The sequence below is a fragment of the Gossypium arboreum genome, chromosome 2 (assembly GCF_025698485.1).
Source record: "Gossypium arboreum isolate Shixiya-1 chromosome 2, ASM2569848v2, whole genome shotgun sequence".
Taxonomy (NCBI): domain Eukaryota; kingdom Viridiplantae; phylum Streptophyta; class Magnoliopsida; order Malvales; family Malvaceae; genus Gossypium; species Gossypium arboreum.
In genome coordinates, this window is record NC_069071.1 from 2,072,785 (window position 1) to 2,085,736 (window position 12,952).

General features: G+C 33.5%; 1 protein-coding gene across 1 annotated transcript; it reads left to right on the forward strand.

Moving 5' to 3' along the window:
* Nucleotides 1-2,217: 2,217 nt before the first annotated feature.
* LOC128289411 (early nodulin-20-like) lies at nt 2,218-10,387 on the forward strand. Its single transcript, XM_053025257.1, has 2 exons — nt 2,218-2,553; nt 10,247-10,387. Exons 1-2 carry the CDS (start codon nt 2,218-2,220, stop codon nt 10,385-10,387), a joined length of 477 nt encoding a protein of 158 aa, XP_052881217.1.
* Nucleotides 10,388-12,952: the final 2,565 nt, after the last annotated feature.

Below are 12,952 nucleotides of genomic sequence, written 5' to 3' on the forward strand. Positions count from 1 at the left end.
TTCTGCATACTTTATTCACTTTTGATTAAGACTCACAGTGGGTTTTTTAAGCTTATCCTATTAGTTTAACATTTCTCAAGTAGTCCGTAAGGTTAAGGTTTGGATTTGGCAATTTGGGGGTCTCGTATCGATTCTATTAAATAAAATATTTAATTTTATATTTTTATTGTTTGGTTTGTAATAATTTATTTTTCGAATTGTGTCATGAGATTGGTTTTTAGGGTATATTTAGCTATTGCAAGCATGAACGTAAAGAATTGGATAACTTAAATAATTGACTCAATTAATAATTGGTCATTAAAGTTACTAATTATGGTTTTAGAAACTAATTGTGAATACTGATTTTTCAACTGCAAAACTGGATTTTTTTGGAAACTTAATATAGCAATTAATGATCAAATATGTAATATGTTTTTAAATTTAATGAAAATCTTTTTAATTTGAACTCTAATTGAACTTGGAAAAATTAATTTTATTTAAAAAAAATAAAAAGATGCCAACTAGGGTTTCTTGAAAATTAAGCGAATGTTTTGAAAACAAGTTTATGAGAGTCTGCTTGTTTCTTTGGGGCTATTTCGGTAGCCGATATGACCTTCAAAATCTAGTTTTAACTTCTGGGCTAGGTTGGGGAGGTTATATTAGAAAATAAATGGAACGGTAAGTTGAAATAGGTGGCTGTGAATCATAAAAGTGTAAATTGGCTGGTTTGTTCAGAAGCTTGAAATAGCTATAAAATGACTCAAATTTTACCAAAAATAGTGCCCACATCCCAAAGATTAATCATCTTCATCGTAACTTCAGCCGACATGAGTCACGTCACGACATCGAGTGGACTAAAGTCACGATGTGACAAATTGTTTGGTGATGTCACAATGTCGACCAAGAGATTTTGAAACTTTACATTTTGGTTTGCTTTTACTTTTAGGTCAACAAAAAAGATTTCGTAAACCCGATTAAGACTCAGATTTGATTGTGTATCATAATGCAAATGTGTTTAATTTATAATTGTATATTTGAATGATTATGTTTCAAAATAATTGACTATAGTTTCTCCGAAAACGAATGTGCCATCCTATAGCTCGGACCCAGTGATCGGGTCAAGCAAAGGGTATTACACAATGGGTATTTTAAAGGAGAGGATGAGTAGATTTTAACAAAGAGCTTTAGTGGCTTTAGAATGAAAGAAGGAATAAATTTTAGAATAGGAAAATATGTCTAACCAAGTTGGCAACTTGAATATTGAAGCTAAAGCCCATTCTCCCTCCAAATACCAGGCGCTCTTTTAGGCTTAGAGATATTTAAGAAAAAAACCTTAAACAGGTCTACAAGTGATCTATTCGCCCATGATCAACCATACAAGCAAGCAAGTTATAGATAAGTTCAACCATACAAATCACTCTAATAATGGAAACTCAACATTTGAGAGATCGTGAAATAAGCATTGAGACTTCGGCTTTTCTTTCGTCATAATATGAACTCAAAACTCATGTTTCTTTACATTTAATGGAACCATTGAAGCATATATAATATGATAGATAATTAGATATTAGATAAGACATGGAAGATACAAAATATAACAAGTCAACCAAATAACTAAATTTACTTTTAATTTAAAATTTTAATTCTATTTATTTATATTTTGAATTTAAATTTAAATTTAAATTTAAATTTAATATATAATATAATGTAAATAGTTTTACATATATTTTATAAAATTATCAAATGATAATTTCATATGTGAAAATAGAACTAGTATATTTATATATAGTTTTATTAAAATAAAAAAACAAGATAAACATTGAGAATTTCTATCTCATCAATATTAGTTTGTACGTTTCAAAATTCAAACTTAAAATTAAACTCTTAAATAATAACCACGGATAGGTTTTGTTATCAGTATCAATATGATTACTAATAAATTTGGTTTAATTTACTATTTACAAATAAAAATTCAAGTATAAACAAACATTAACTATTAAATTAGATTTTGATTCTAAAGAAAAAAAATCATAACAGATAGAAGTTAAATAAGCCTAATAAAAATAGAACAAAATCTTAATATAGTATTATGAGATGTTAAAGGTTCAATTTTAGTTCATAAGAAAAGCACTTCTCTTACATAAACATATATATATATATATATATATATATATATATCAATCTTTTAATAAAAAGGATAACAAGTAATAAGAAACTATTAAAAAGCAAAAGTGAAAGATGGCATGCCAAGATCTTCTTGTTTTCATGGTTGTTGTTGGGGCATTTGCTATCGAATCGTCACCTTCACCAGTCCCTCCCAAGGCATCTTCACCTTCGAAGACACCATCTCCTTCATCTCCGGCTTCTTCCCTCAAGTCCCCCTCCATTAAGTCATCGTCACAATCCTCTAATGGCTCCTCTTTTTCACCATCAAAGTCCGACGAAGGAGTACCCAATTTATCTCATCCCAGATCCCCAAATAGCTATTCAAGCTCTTCTTCCCCTAGCCCTAGTCAAAGCGACAACCCTAACACCAACAAAGGATACTCTTCTGAGGTTGAGTCTCCCGAGGAGGTCTCATGTAACATCCTGATTTTTGGGTTTTTCGCGATTCTTGATATTTTAAGTAAGTTTCTAAAATTTGGTATGTGATTATGGAATTCATAATTTGGGTATGTAAATGGGCTTATGGAAGGCCCATGAATTGGCCAAAACCCGGTAGAATTTTTAAATTTTGGACTTAGGAGTTAGGGGTTCTGGCTAGGTGCCCTTATATTAAGTTGTGGGTAAAGTGTATCACAAAAAGAGCCTTGGTAAAGTGGCAAGGGTGACGCCACTAAGCTCCAAAAAAAGTGGCGTGTGGAGCATAGAGGAAGACCTAGGTTCGATTCCCTGGAATGGCAAAGGTAATGTTATTTTTATGCTTATGCATGCTAGAGTTTAAAGCTGGATGGAACTCTATGGGAGAGAGTTTAAAATAGTCAAGATGTATGGATTAAGGAGGGATAAGGGGAGAGATTTTAGGGATTTGAGAAAGGGATAGAGCCTAGCCAATTTGAAGGGATTAGAGAGGGGATTTCAGCAGAAGGGTGTTAGGTTAGCAATTTCGGCATTAAGGTCTTAGCTGTGCCGTTTTCTCTTTTGTTTTAGTTTTTCTCTTCTTTCTTCTTCCCTAGCCGAATCTACCATCTTTCCTCTCATCTTTCCTCCCTTTTCTTTTTCAAAAACCAGCCCATTACTTTCCTCTACTCATTTATTATTTCTTTCCTTAATCTCTACTTCTGCCGAAATACCACAAAAGCCGAAATCAGCGAAGATAGGGGGTGCCAATTCTTTGTGACCAGCAACCTTTTCCTTCCTTTTCAATTGTTGGCATTCAATTCCTTTACCTTTTAGGCATCCGGATTCAAGAGGAGTAAGACTGTGGTAAGTACTCGAACTCTAAACGATTCCTAGAGTAACTATTGGCCAAAAGTCGAAACCCTATAATTTAAGGAGATGGCCAAATATAGGTATAGGCTTTATGGGGTCTTCTTTTAATATTTTTTGTGGTTTATTTAGTGGAGGAGCATCAAGGTGTAGTGTCGACTTGGAGTAGCTTGGATCTCCGGAGTGGCTAGACCTAGTCATCAATCGCGACAAAGGTAAGATTCCTAAGGCCATTATGGATGGTGGCCGAATGTGTAAGTATTAGTATTAGATGATTTTTGGTTTGGTTCAATTATGGGAAGCTGATTATTAACGATGGATTATAGGAGAAATCGTGTAGGAGATCTTGTCGAGGAATATCGCCAAACAGGTGTGTAACGAACCCTTTTCATAAGCTTAAAACGATAAATGCCGAAAAGCCGAAATGCCGAAATTCTAGCATTTCAAGGACTCGTGAGCAAGCGAACGCTCATTAGTTAGTTAGATTCGTTGAGATGATTATCAGGAACATTGGAAATGGTAAGAACGTGATTTTTGGCATTCACGGTAAGTTGGGCCTCGAGGGGCTGCAATAGGGCCCAATAGGCTTTCGGGCCCATTTGGGTAAAATTGGTAGAAAACGAAAATCTGTTAAATTGCATGTTAAGACTGTTAATACTATTGTGGATATAGGCTAAATGGGTCTAGATGACGAAATTGGCTAAGTAGGGCCCATTAGGGGTTTTAGGCCCAATAACTCGATTTCGCTAAAAATGGGCCAGAATCACTATTTGCACCCATGAATTGTTAGTAATCGTTAATGAACATGGAAACCCTAATTTTTTGTAAAATTACAAGATTACCCTTATAACATGAAAATGACTGTTTTGCCCCTAGGTAAAAATGACCATTATACCCCTAGGGTTTATGTATGATTTTAATACATGGGATTTTGATAAACATGGTATGTATGATATGCACATGACATGTATGATATGCACATGATATGTATGATATGCACATGATGTAATCATAAATGCATTGGGTTTGGTTTTTTTATGAATGGAGGAAGTGAAAAAGGGCTTACGCCCCGGTTATTAAAGGTCTTATGCCCCAGTTATCAAAAGGGCTTATGCCCCGGTTATTAAAGGTCTTACGCCCCAGTTATTAAAGGGCTTATGCCCCAGTTATTAAAAGGGATTTTGCCCCAGTTATTAAAAGAGGCTAGGCCTCCAGTTATATGATAAAGTAGCTATGCTGCCAGTGGAGAGTTATGGCGGGGTGGGTCGAGTTAATCCCCACATGGTGTGTTGGTTGGTACGGGTGGAGAGTAGCGGATGGTGGGTTGAGTAGTCTCCCCAAATGGGTTTGCATTCTTTCATTGACATTATTTGTGATATTGAAATGGGCCTATGGGCCATACCATTTACAGTAAAGGCTTTGGCCCAGTAATATGAAATTTGAAAAGGCTTCGGCCCAGTGTTATGAAATATGAAATATGAAAAGGGCTATTGCCCAGTACATGTTTAAGATTGGATTTGGGCTTAGACCCAACAGTCATTGTTTTGGGCTCGAAGGGCTTGTTGCACACTGAGTTTCCAAACTCACCCCTTTCCTTAACCTTGCGGTGAGCCTTGATGTGGGGACTTGGTAGGAGGGATTCAGAGTGGCCACGGTGATCGTTTTGGACCTTTAAATAAGCGTTGGTTTTCATTTAATTTCCTTTAATTATTATTTATTTTTGGGTTGTAATAAGGCCATTTTTTTTTAACTTTTCTTTTATTTCTTCTCGGGGTTATTTTACTTTTAATAACTTCAAACCTGGTTGATAATTGTTCAAATGGGCTAGACTTAGGACCTGTTTTCAAAGCGATGCTTGTTTTCAAAATATCTCAACACCACGATTAATAGATTTATCAAAGACGTCCACTTAAACAAATTTAAACTCGATATAACAAAGTGTGGCTATGGTTGTGGGCATGTCTAGGATTGGATCCAATCAAAGAGCTTGGTACTTAGCGACCTTCATGGCTCACCTCCTCTGTCTCGGATACCTACCTGGTGCCCAGCTTCCATACACTTTGTTAACTCAACAAAATATATGGTTTTAAAACACTAAAATGGAACGTGGGTTTTCAACTCCAATGTGGCACGTCAGATTCGGCCATAACGTCTGGCCCGGGTTTGGGGTGTTACATCTCATCCCCTCCTTCACCAACTGCCCGATGATGAAGTTTCTGACTCCCCTTCTCCTAGCCCTAAAAGCACAGGTGATGTTATCGATAGTGAGACCCTTGCACTAGCACCAGCCCCCTTCTAATGCCATTGAAATAAAGGCCACCACTTGCATTGTCGGTGTTGTAACTATTGTCGGATTCTTCTTCTTTTAAGCTTATCATGCATAAGTTCATGGAAGGCCTTGAAATGTGCTTTCAAGTTAATTTTAATTTTTCTTAAAAAAAGTCATATTTATATGCTATTTAATATTGTACTCTTGAGGCCAGAAATAAAATTTATAATATATATATTTTAATTAATGTACTAATAGTGAATCAAAACCTGTTAACATTTGGCACCATATATGTGCTAATCACAGATTAGGCTTGTTTAAGAATTTTCATACTTAAGGTCAAACTTGAGGTAGATAAAGCTTGTCCGTATTCAAGCTCAAGCTTAGAATAATAATTAATTTTAGGGTTAATAATATATATTAAAGATGATAACATATTTTAATAATCTAAAAAAATTTAAAATACATATTAAAAATGAAAGGCTCGATAAGGCTAACGAGCTATTCAAGCAAGTATTTCTAAGCTTGAATTTTACTCGATTGATAGCTAAAGCCCGGCTCGATTCAAGTTCAATTTTTTTAGTCAAATTTATTGTAGTGAATGCTATGTTTGAATATGTTTGTAACACCCTAGGAAAATATCACATCGACAAAGCACGAGAGCGTAACACCCCTCACTCGTATCCAATGCCGGGACAGGGTTCGAGGCGATACCAGATTTAAACATTCACAACATGCAAAACCGAGCCACAAAATTTTCACCAAAAATTAAAACATCTCGAACACATGCATATCGTCCCTTATATAGGCCTTCAAACCTATAACATACATTGGGGTGGTTCGGGACTAAACCAAGAACTTTGAAAATCTTTGGGCAACTTAACTAATTTTCTTGCTTCGGAGAGTCACACGCCCGTGTGGATTGGGCCGTGTGGTCACACAGGTCGGTGTGGCTTGGGTTACGCCTGTGTCCCGTGCCCATAGAGCTCTCTGTCCATTTGCTCATGAACAAGTTAGGGTCACACAGCCAAGGCACACGCCTGTGTGCTTAAGTCGCATCTCACACACGGCCTAGACACAAGCCCGTGTATCTATCCGTGTGGACAATTTCAAGGCTATTTTCCAAGCCAATTGTCACCCTTAATTACCTATAAACACTTATACATTTTCATAGCAATTGAAATGGTGTAATTAAGTAATTTTATATCACAATCAAGACACAAGCATGACATTCTCACAACAACACATAATATATTACCAATCATGCATGGCAAACAAGCATATGCACATCACCAATATCAGACATAACATGAATAGCTAGATTTATAAGTTAGAATCATTAGCTTACTAAAAACCAATATATTTGGCCAAATTATAATAACACGTGTTATAAAACTAGGTCCCTATACATGCCACTCACTTGATAATTCTATCATATGTTTTTATACTCTCAAGGTGTTGGCTTGATAGTGTGATGCTGCCTTCGACGATTTCCAACCCCAAGCTAACCTGACAACACTAAAAGAAATGGAAAGGGGGGTAAGCTTTACGCTTAGTAAGCTCACATGAAAATAATAAGCAATTTACTAACATGCTTTCCATAGTAAAACTATCCCAATTGTACATTTACACATGTTCTGGTTAAGCTGTTTTCTTGAGTCACAGTCACTAAATCATTTATATCTAGAGCTACGGAACTCCAAATTAAGATCCGTAAATTTTTCCAGAAACTAGACTCATATATATTTCCACCATAAAATTTTTTAGAATTTTTTTTCTAGGCAATAAGTATATTTTATTTTTTAAATTCTCCCCTATTTTGCTATTTGAAAGCTTCGACCTTTCTTCACTAAAATTTATTTATCTCATAGAACAAGAATCGGATAATGTTCTTGTCTCTTTCTCCTGAAAGTAGAATCATTAATAATTTTATTCATATGATTCCTAACTCATAATTGTTTTTGTACAATTTCTAGTGATTTTCCCAAGTCAAAACAAGGGATTTCAAACTTATTCTGACTCTATCTTACAATAATTCAAATATCTCATAATACAAAATTCTTTTGCTTACATCGTTTCCTTTATGTGAAACTAGGCTCACTAAGATTTGATTACATATTTTATTCAGCCTCTAAATCAATTTTCACTATTTTTAGTGGATTTTGAAAGTCAGACCACTGCTATTGTCCTACTCTGTCTTAGTGCAACATAATGATAATAATCACAAGCTTGTCATAGAAATTATTCTCATAAATATCACTCATTCATTTGCACTCTCTTCACAAGTCCATTTCATTTCACATGTCAAACATATACTCATTAGTTTCGAGTACGTACCTGTGCTACCTTTTAGCATAACCACTCATGCAAACAGGACAATCATATGCATCATATTAGTATCAACTAAGTATAGATGAGTTTGTCATACCATTTTTCTTTATATCACTATGTATGTCATTACCACTGAATTATTGAATTTCTGTTGGACCTTTTCTTTTCCAATTGTACACTCGAGGTGTACGTTTCTTTCTGAGTGGTACACACAAAGTATACCTTTCCTTTTCAAGTGTACACACAAAGTGTACATAACCTTTTCAAGTGTACACACAAAGTGTACATAACCTTTTCATGTGGTATACACAAGGTATACTTAACCTTTTCACATTCGATAGCCGAAGCTATCCCTTTTTTACATTTGATAGTCGAAGCTATCCCTTTTCACATTCGATAGCTGAAGCTATTCCTTTTCACATTCGATAGCCAAAGCTATCCCTTTTCACATTCGATAGCCAAAGCTATCCCTTTTCACATTCGATAGCCGAAGCTATCCCTTTTCACATTTGATAGCCGAAGCTATCCATTTTCACATGGTACACACAAAGTGTACATTTCCTTTTCATAATGAGATCAAAAGATTACCCTTTCGGGACAACCTTTACTACAATATATGTATGACCTCATTTACACGATAACCACTCAATTCTTTTAAATATCATATTCCATCAAATTTATATTAACATCAAATTCAATAAAATTATAAAAAATTATATTTCATGTATGACAATAATAACATTTATAATAGGCTTATTAGATCACGCGAACTTCCGTCGGATCCAGAAATGACAATATACCATTTTAGTCCATAACCTTGTATTTTCCCGATTTAAGCCAAAATCTCGATTTTCTTGATCTATAATATCACATTTAGCCTACTAATTACTCACATTATTCATATGGGTCTAAAAATCATATTTTTATAAATTTACATTTGACCCCTTAAACTTTCACATATTTGCACTTTTAGCCCAATGCTCGAAAAATAATTTTTATTCAATTTCCTTACATTTTAAGCCTAGCTGAATCATTTTCATAACTATGGAAGCCTCCAATTCCCACTAATTCACCCTTTTTATGATCAATTTTACAACTTTTACAAACGATCCTTTCAAACGTTTTTTATCGAAAACTACTTAGTAAAAGTCGTTTATTTAACAGCCAACACTCATTCGCTACCATTAAATATCAAAATACAAGCATGTCACTCATGGGTAAATTTTAAAACATAAACCCTATCTCAAAATAATGGTAGAAATGAGTAAATCATGTTATCGGGATTTCAAAAATACATAGAACTTTAAAAACGGAACTCAGAATCACTTGCTACTAAGCTTGGAAGCTTGGAAAAATCCTAACCACGGCTGCTCTTGGTACGTTCTACTGTAGCAAGAAGAAAGGGACACATTTGAGGTTTAATATTTGTCTTTTAATTCATTTTACCCATAAATGACTAAAATGCCCTTTTTACAATTCTTTGTAATTTTACCCAACCAAGGCCATTTTTGTCCAACAAGTTATACAATGGTTTAATTATCATTTAAGTACCTCCCATTTAAAATTTCAGGACAATTAGACACCTCTAACATGTAAAACTCAACTTTTGCACTTTTTACAATTTAGTCCTTTTTACTAAATTGAGTGCCCAAACGACAAAATTTTTACGAAATCATTCTGTGAAATCGTAGACCATAAAAATATAATAAAAATGAAATTTTCCTCATCGAATTTGTGGTCCTGAAACTACTGTTCCGACTAAGCCCAAAATCGAAATGTTACAAAGAGAGACATTGGCTATATAAAGGGGTAACAACACTTATGTGGTAAGAGGTATATTGGGGGTGAGTGGGCACTCCCTAGAACAAAGCCATGAGGGGCGTGTACCATGCCTATTCTATACTAGTCGAATGCATGTATGTGTTTACTTAAGTTGATCGAATGTGTCTATTGGCTTGTTTGCTATAAACGAATATGTGTAATCTGCTAATGCTTACTGTTCTAACTTTTTGAATGTTTGACAAAAATACCTGTGTAACTGATTTATTGATCGCATGATATAACATGCCATTGCACTATATGGTAGTTGTTTCTGTCAAGCATGATCATGCTACATACATGACATATTATATTGCATTGCATAGGGATTGGGATTGATTGGTGATGGAGGAGTTTAGTAGAGTACTGGCGGTATACCTGCAATATTGTTGTTAGTATACTATACCCAGAGTATTGTAGGATTTATTGGATATTGGTGGCTTGACCACATCATTGGCAGTATCGTCTACATCTTATTGGCAGCTTGTCTACATTATTAGCGATTTACTAGGATTTACTTGCAGCTTATCTGCATTTTTGGTGGGTCATCCACATTACTGATAGCTTGTTTGCAAACTGTTATTGTTGGTTTATCCACACTAAGCTACGGTTCCTAATTATTTTGGTGATTTGGTAGACTGGTTCTAGGGAACTCGTGGTGTGTAACGAATGGATGGGTAGGACCTTTTGCATTGTCATTCTCAAGCATGCATATGCATAACTATTGGAAGCACCATGAAAGCGTGAATTTTGTGTACTATTGGAATTACCGATAATCTATTAGCTTTTGTCCTCAATTGTTAAATGAGTTTCATGCATGGTTTGTAAGTTCTACATACTCTGATCATCTTTGATTAAGATTCGCACTGGGTTTTTTAAGCTCATCCCATTAGTTTAACATTTCTCAAGTAGTCTATAAGGTTAGGGCTAAGATTTGGTAATTTGGAGGTCTCGTCCCGATTTTATTAAATAAAATATTTAATTTTATATTTTTTATTATTTGGTTTGTAATAATTTATTTTACGAATTAGGGCATGGGATTGGTTTTTGGGGTATATTTAGTTATTGCATGCATGGACGTAACGAATTGGATAAGTTAAATAATTGACTCAATTAATAATTGGCCATTAAAGTTAGTAATTATGGTTTTAGAAACAAATTGTCAATTCTGATTTTTCACATGCAAAACTGGATTTTTTTTGGAAACTCAGAATAACAATAAATGATCAAATATGTAATATGTTTTTAAATTTAATGAAAATCTTTTTAATTTGAATTTTAATTGAACTTGTCAAAGTTAATTTTGTTTTAAAAAAAACAAAGAAATGCGCACTAGGGTTTCTTGAAAAATAAGCGAATGTTTTGAAAATCGATTTTTGAGAGTTTGTTTGTTTTTTTTTTTTGGCCATTTTGGTGGCCGATATGACCTTCAAAATCTAGTCTTAACTCCGGGCCAAGTAGGGGAGCTTATATTAGAAAATAAATGGAATGGTACGTAGAATTAGATGGTGGATTGCATATAATATAGATTTGGCTATATACATGTAATGTTATTGATTGGATATGTTTTTGGTATCCTAAGTTTTAGCATAGATGACTATGAATCATAAAAGTGTAAATTGGCTAGTTTGTTTAGAAACTTGAAATAGCTATAAAATGGCTCAAAATTTACCAAAAATTTAGCCCATGTCCCAACGTGTAATCTTCCTCATCGCAACTTCAGTCAACATGAGTCACGTCGCGACATCGAGTAGACTGAAGTCACTACGTGGCAAACTGTTTGGCGACATCATGATGGCGGCCATGAGATTTTGAAACTTTACAATTTGGTCTTCTTTTATGTTCGGGTCAATCAAAAAGCTTTCGTAAACCCGATTAAGATTCAGTTTTGATTATGTATCATATTGTAAATGTGTTTAATTTATAATTGTATATTTTTGTATAATTGACTATACCCAACGATCGAGTCAGGCGAGGGGTGCTACATAATGGGTATTTTGGCAAAATAAAATGAGAGGATGAGTAGATTTTAACAAAGAGCTTCAATGGCTTTTGAATGAAAGAAAGAATAAATTCTAAAATAGGAAAATAGGTCTAACCAAGTTGGCAACTTGACTATTGAAGCTGAAGCCCATCCCCCCTCCCCCCCTAAATACTAGGGGCTCTTTTAGGCTTATAGATATTTAAGAAAAAAACTTTAAATAGGTCTACAAGTGATCTATTTTCCCATGATCAACCACACAAGCAAAGAAGTTATAGATAAGTTCAACCATACAAATCACTCTAATCATGGAAGCTCAACATTTGAGAGATCATGAAATAAGCATTGAGACTTCAGCTTTTCTTTTGTGACAATATGAACTCAAAACTCGTGTTTCTCTGCATTTAATGGAACCATTGAAGCATATAGAATATGATAGATAATTAGATATTAGATAATACATAGGACATAAAAAATATAACAAAGTCAATCGAATAACTGAATTTACTTTTGATTTAAATTTTAGTTGTATTTATTTATATTTTGAATTTAAATTTAAATTTAAATTTAAATTTAAATTATAATATAATATAAATAGTTTGAAATATATTTTATAAAATTACTAAATTATAATTTCATATGTGTTAAGAAAATTAGTATATTTATATGTAGTCAACTATTAGAATAAAAACAAGATAAACCGTAAGAATTTCTATCTCATCAATATTAGTATCAATATTAGTTTGTAGGTCTCAAAATTCAAACTCTTAAATAGTAACCACTTAAAGGTTTTGTTATAAGTATCAACATGATTACTAATAATTTTGGTTTAATTTACTATTTACAAATAAAAATACCAATATAAACAAACATTAACTATTAAATTAGATTTTGATTCCAAAGAAAATAATCATAACTAATAGAAGTTAAACAAGCCCAATCAACAATAGAACAAAATTTTAATATAGTATTATGAGATGTTAAAGGTTCAATTATAGTTCATAAGAAAAGCACTTCTCTTACATACACATATTATATATATATATATATATATCAATCTTTTAATAAAAAAGATAACAAGTAATAAAAAACTATTAAAAAGAGATAACAATTAATAAGAAACTATTAAAAAGAAAAAGTGAAAG

Coding starts and splice junctions, on each gene's coding strand:
- LOC128289411 (XM_053025257.1), top strand. CDS start 2,218: ATGGCATGCCAAGATCTTCTTGTTTTCATGGTTGTTGTTGGGGCATTT. Junction 2,554..10,246: donor AGGTTGAGTCTCCCGAGGAG/GTCTCATGTAAC, acceptor AGAGTATTGTAG/GATTTATTGGATATTGGTGG.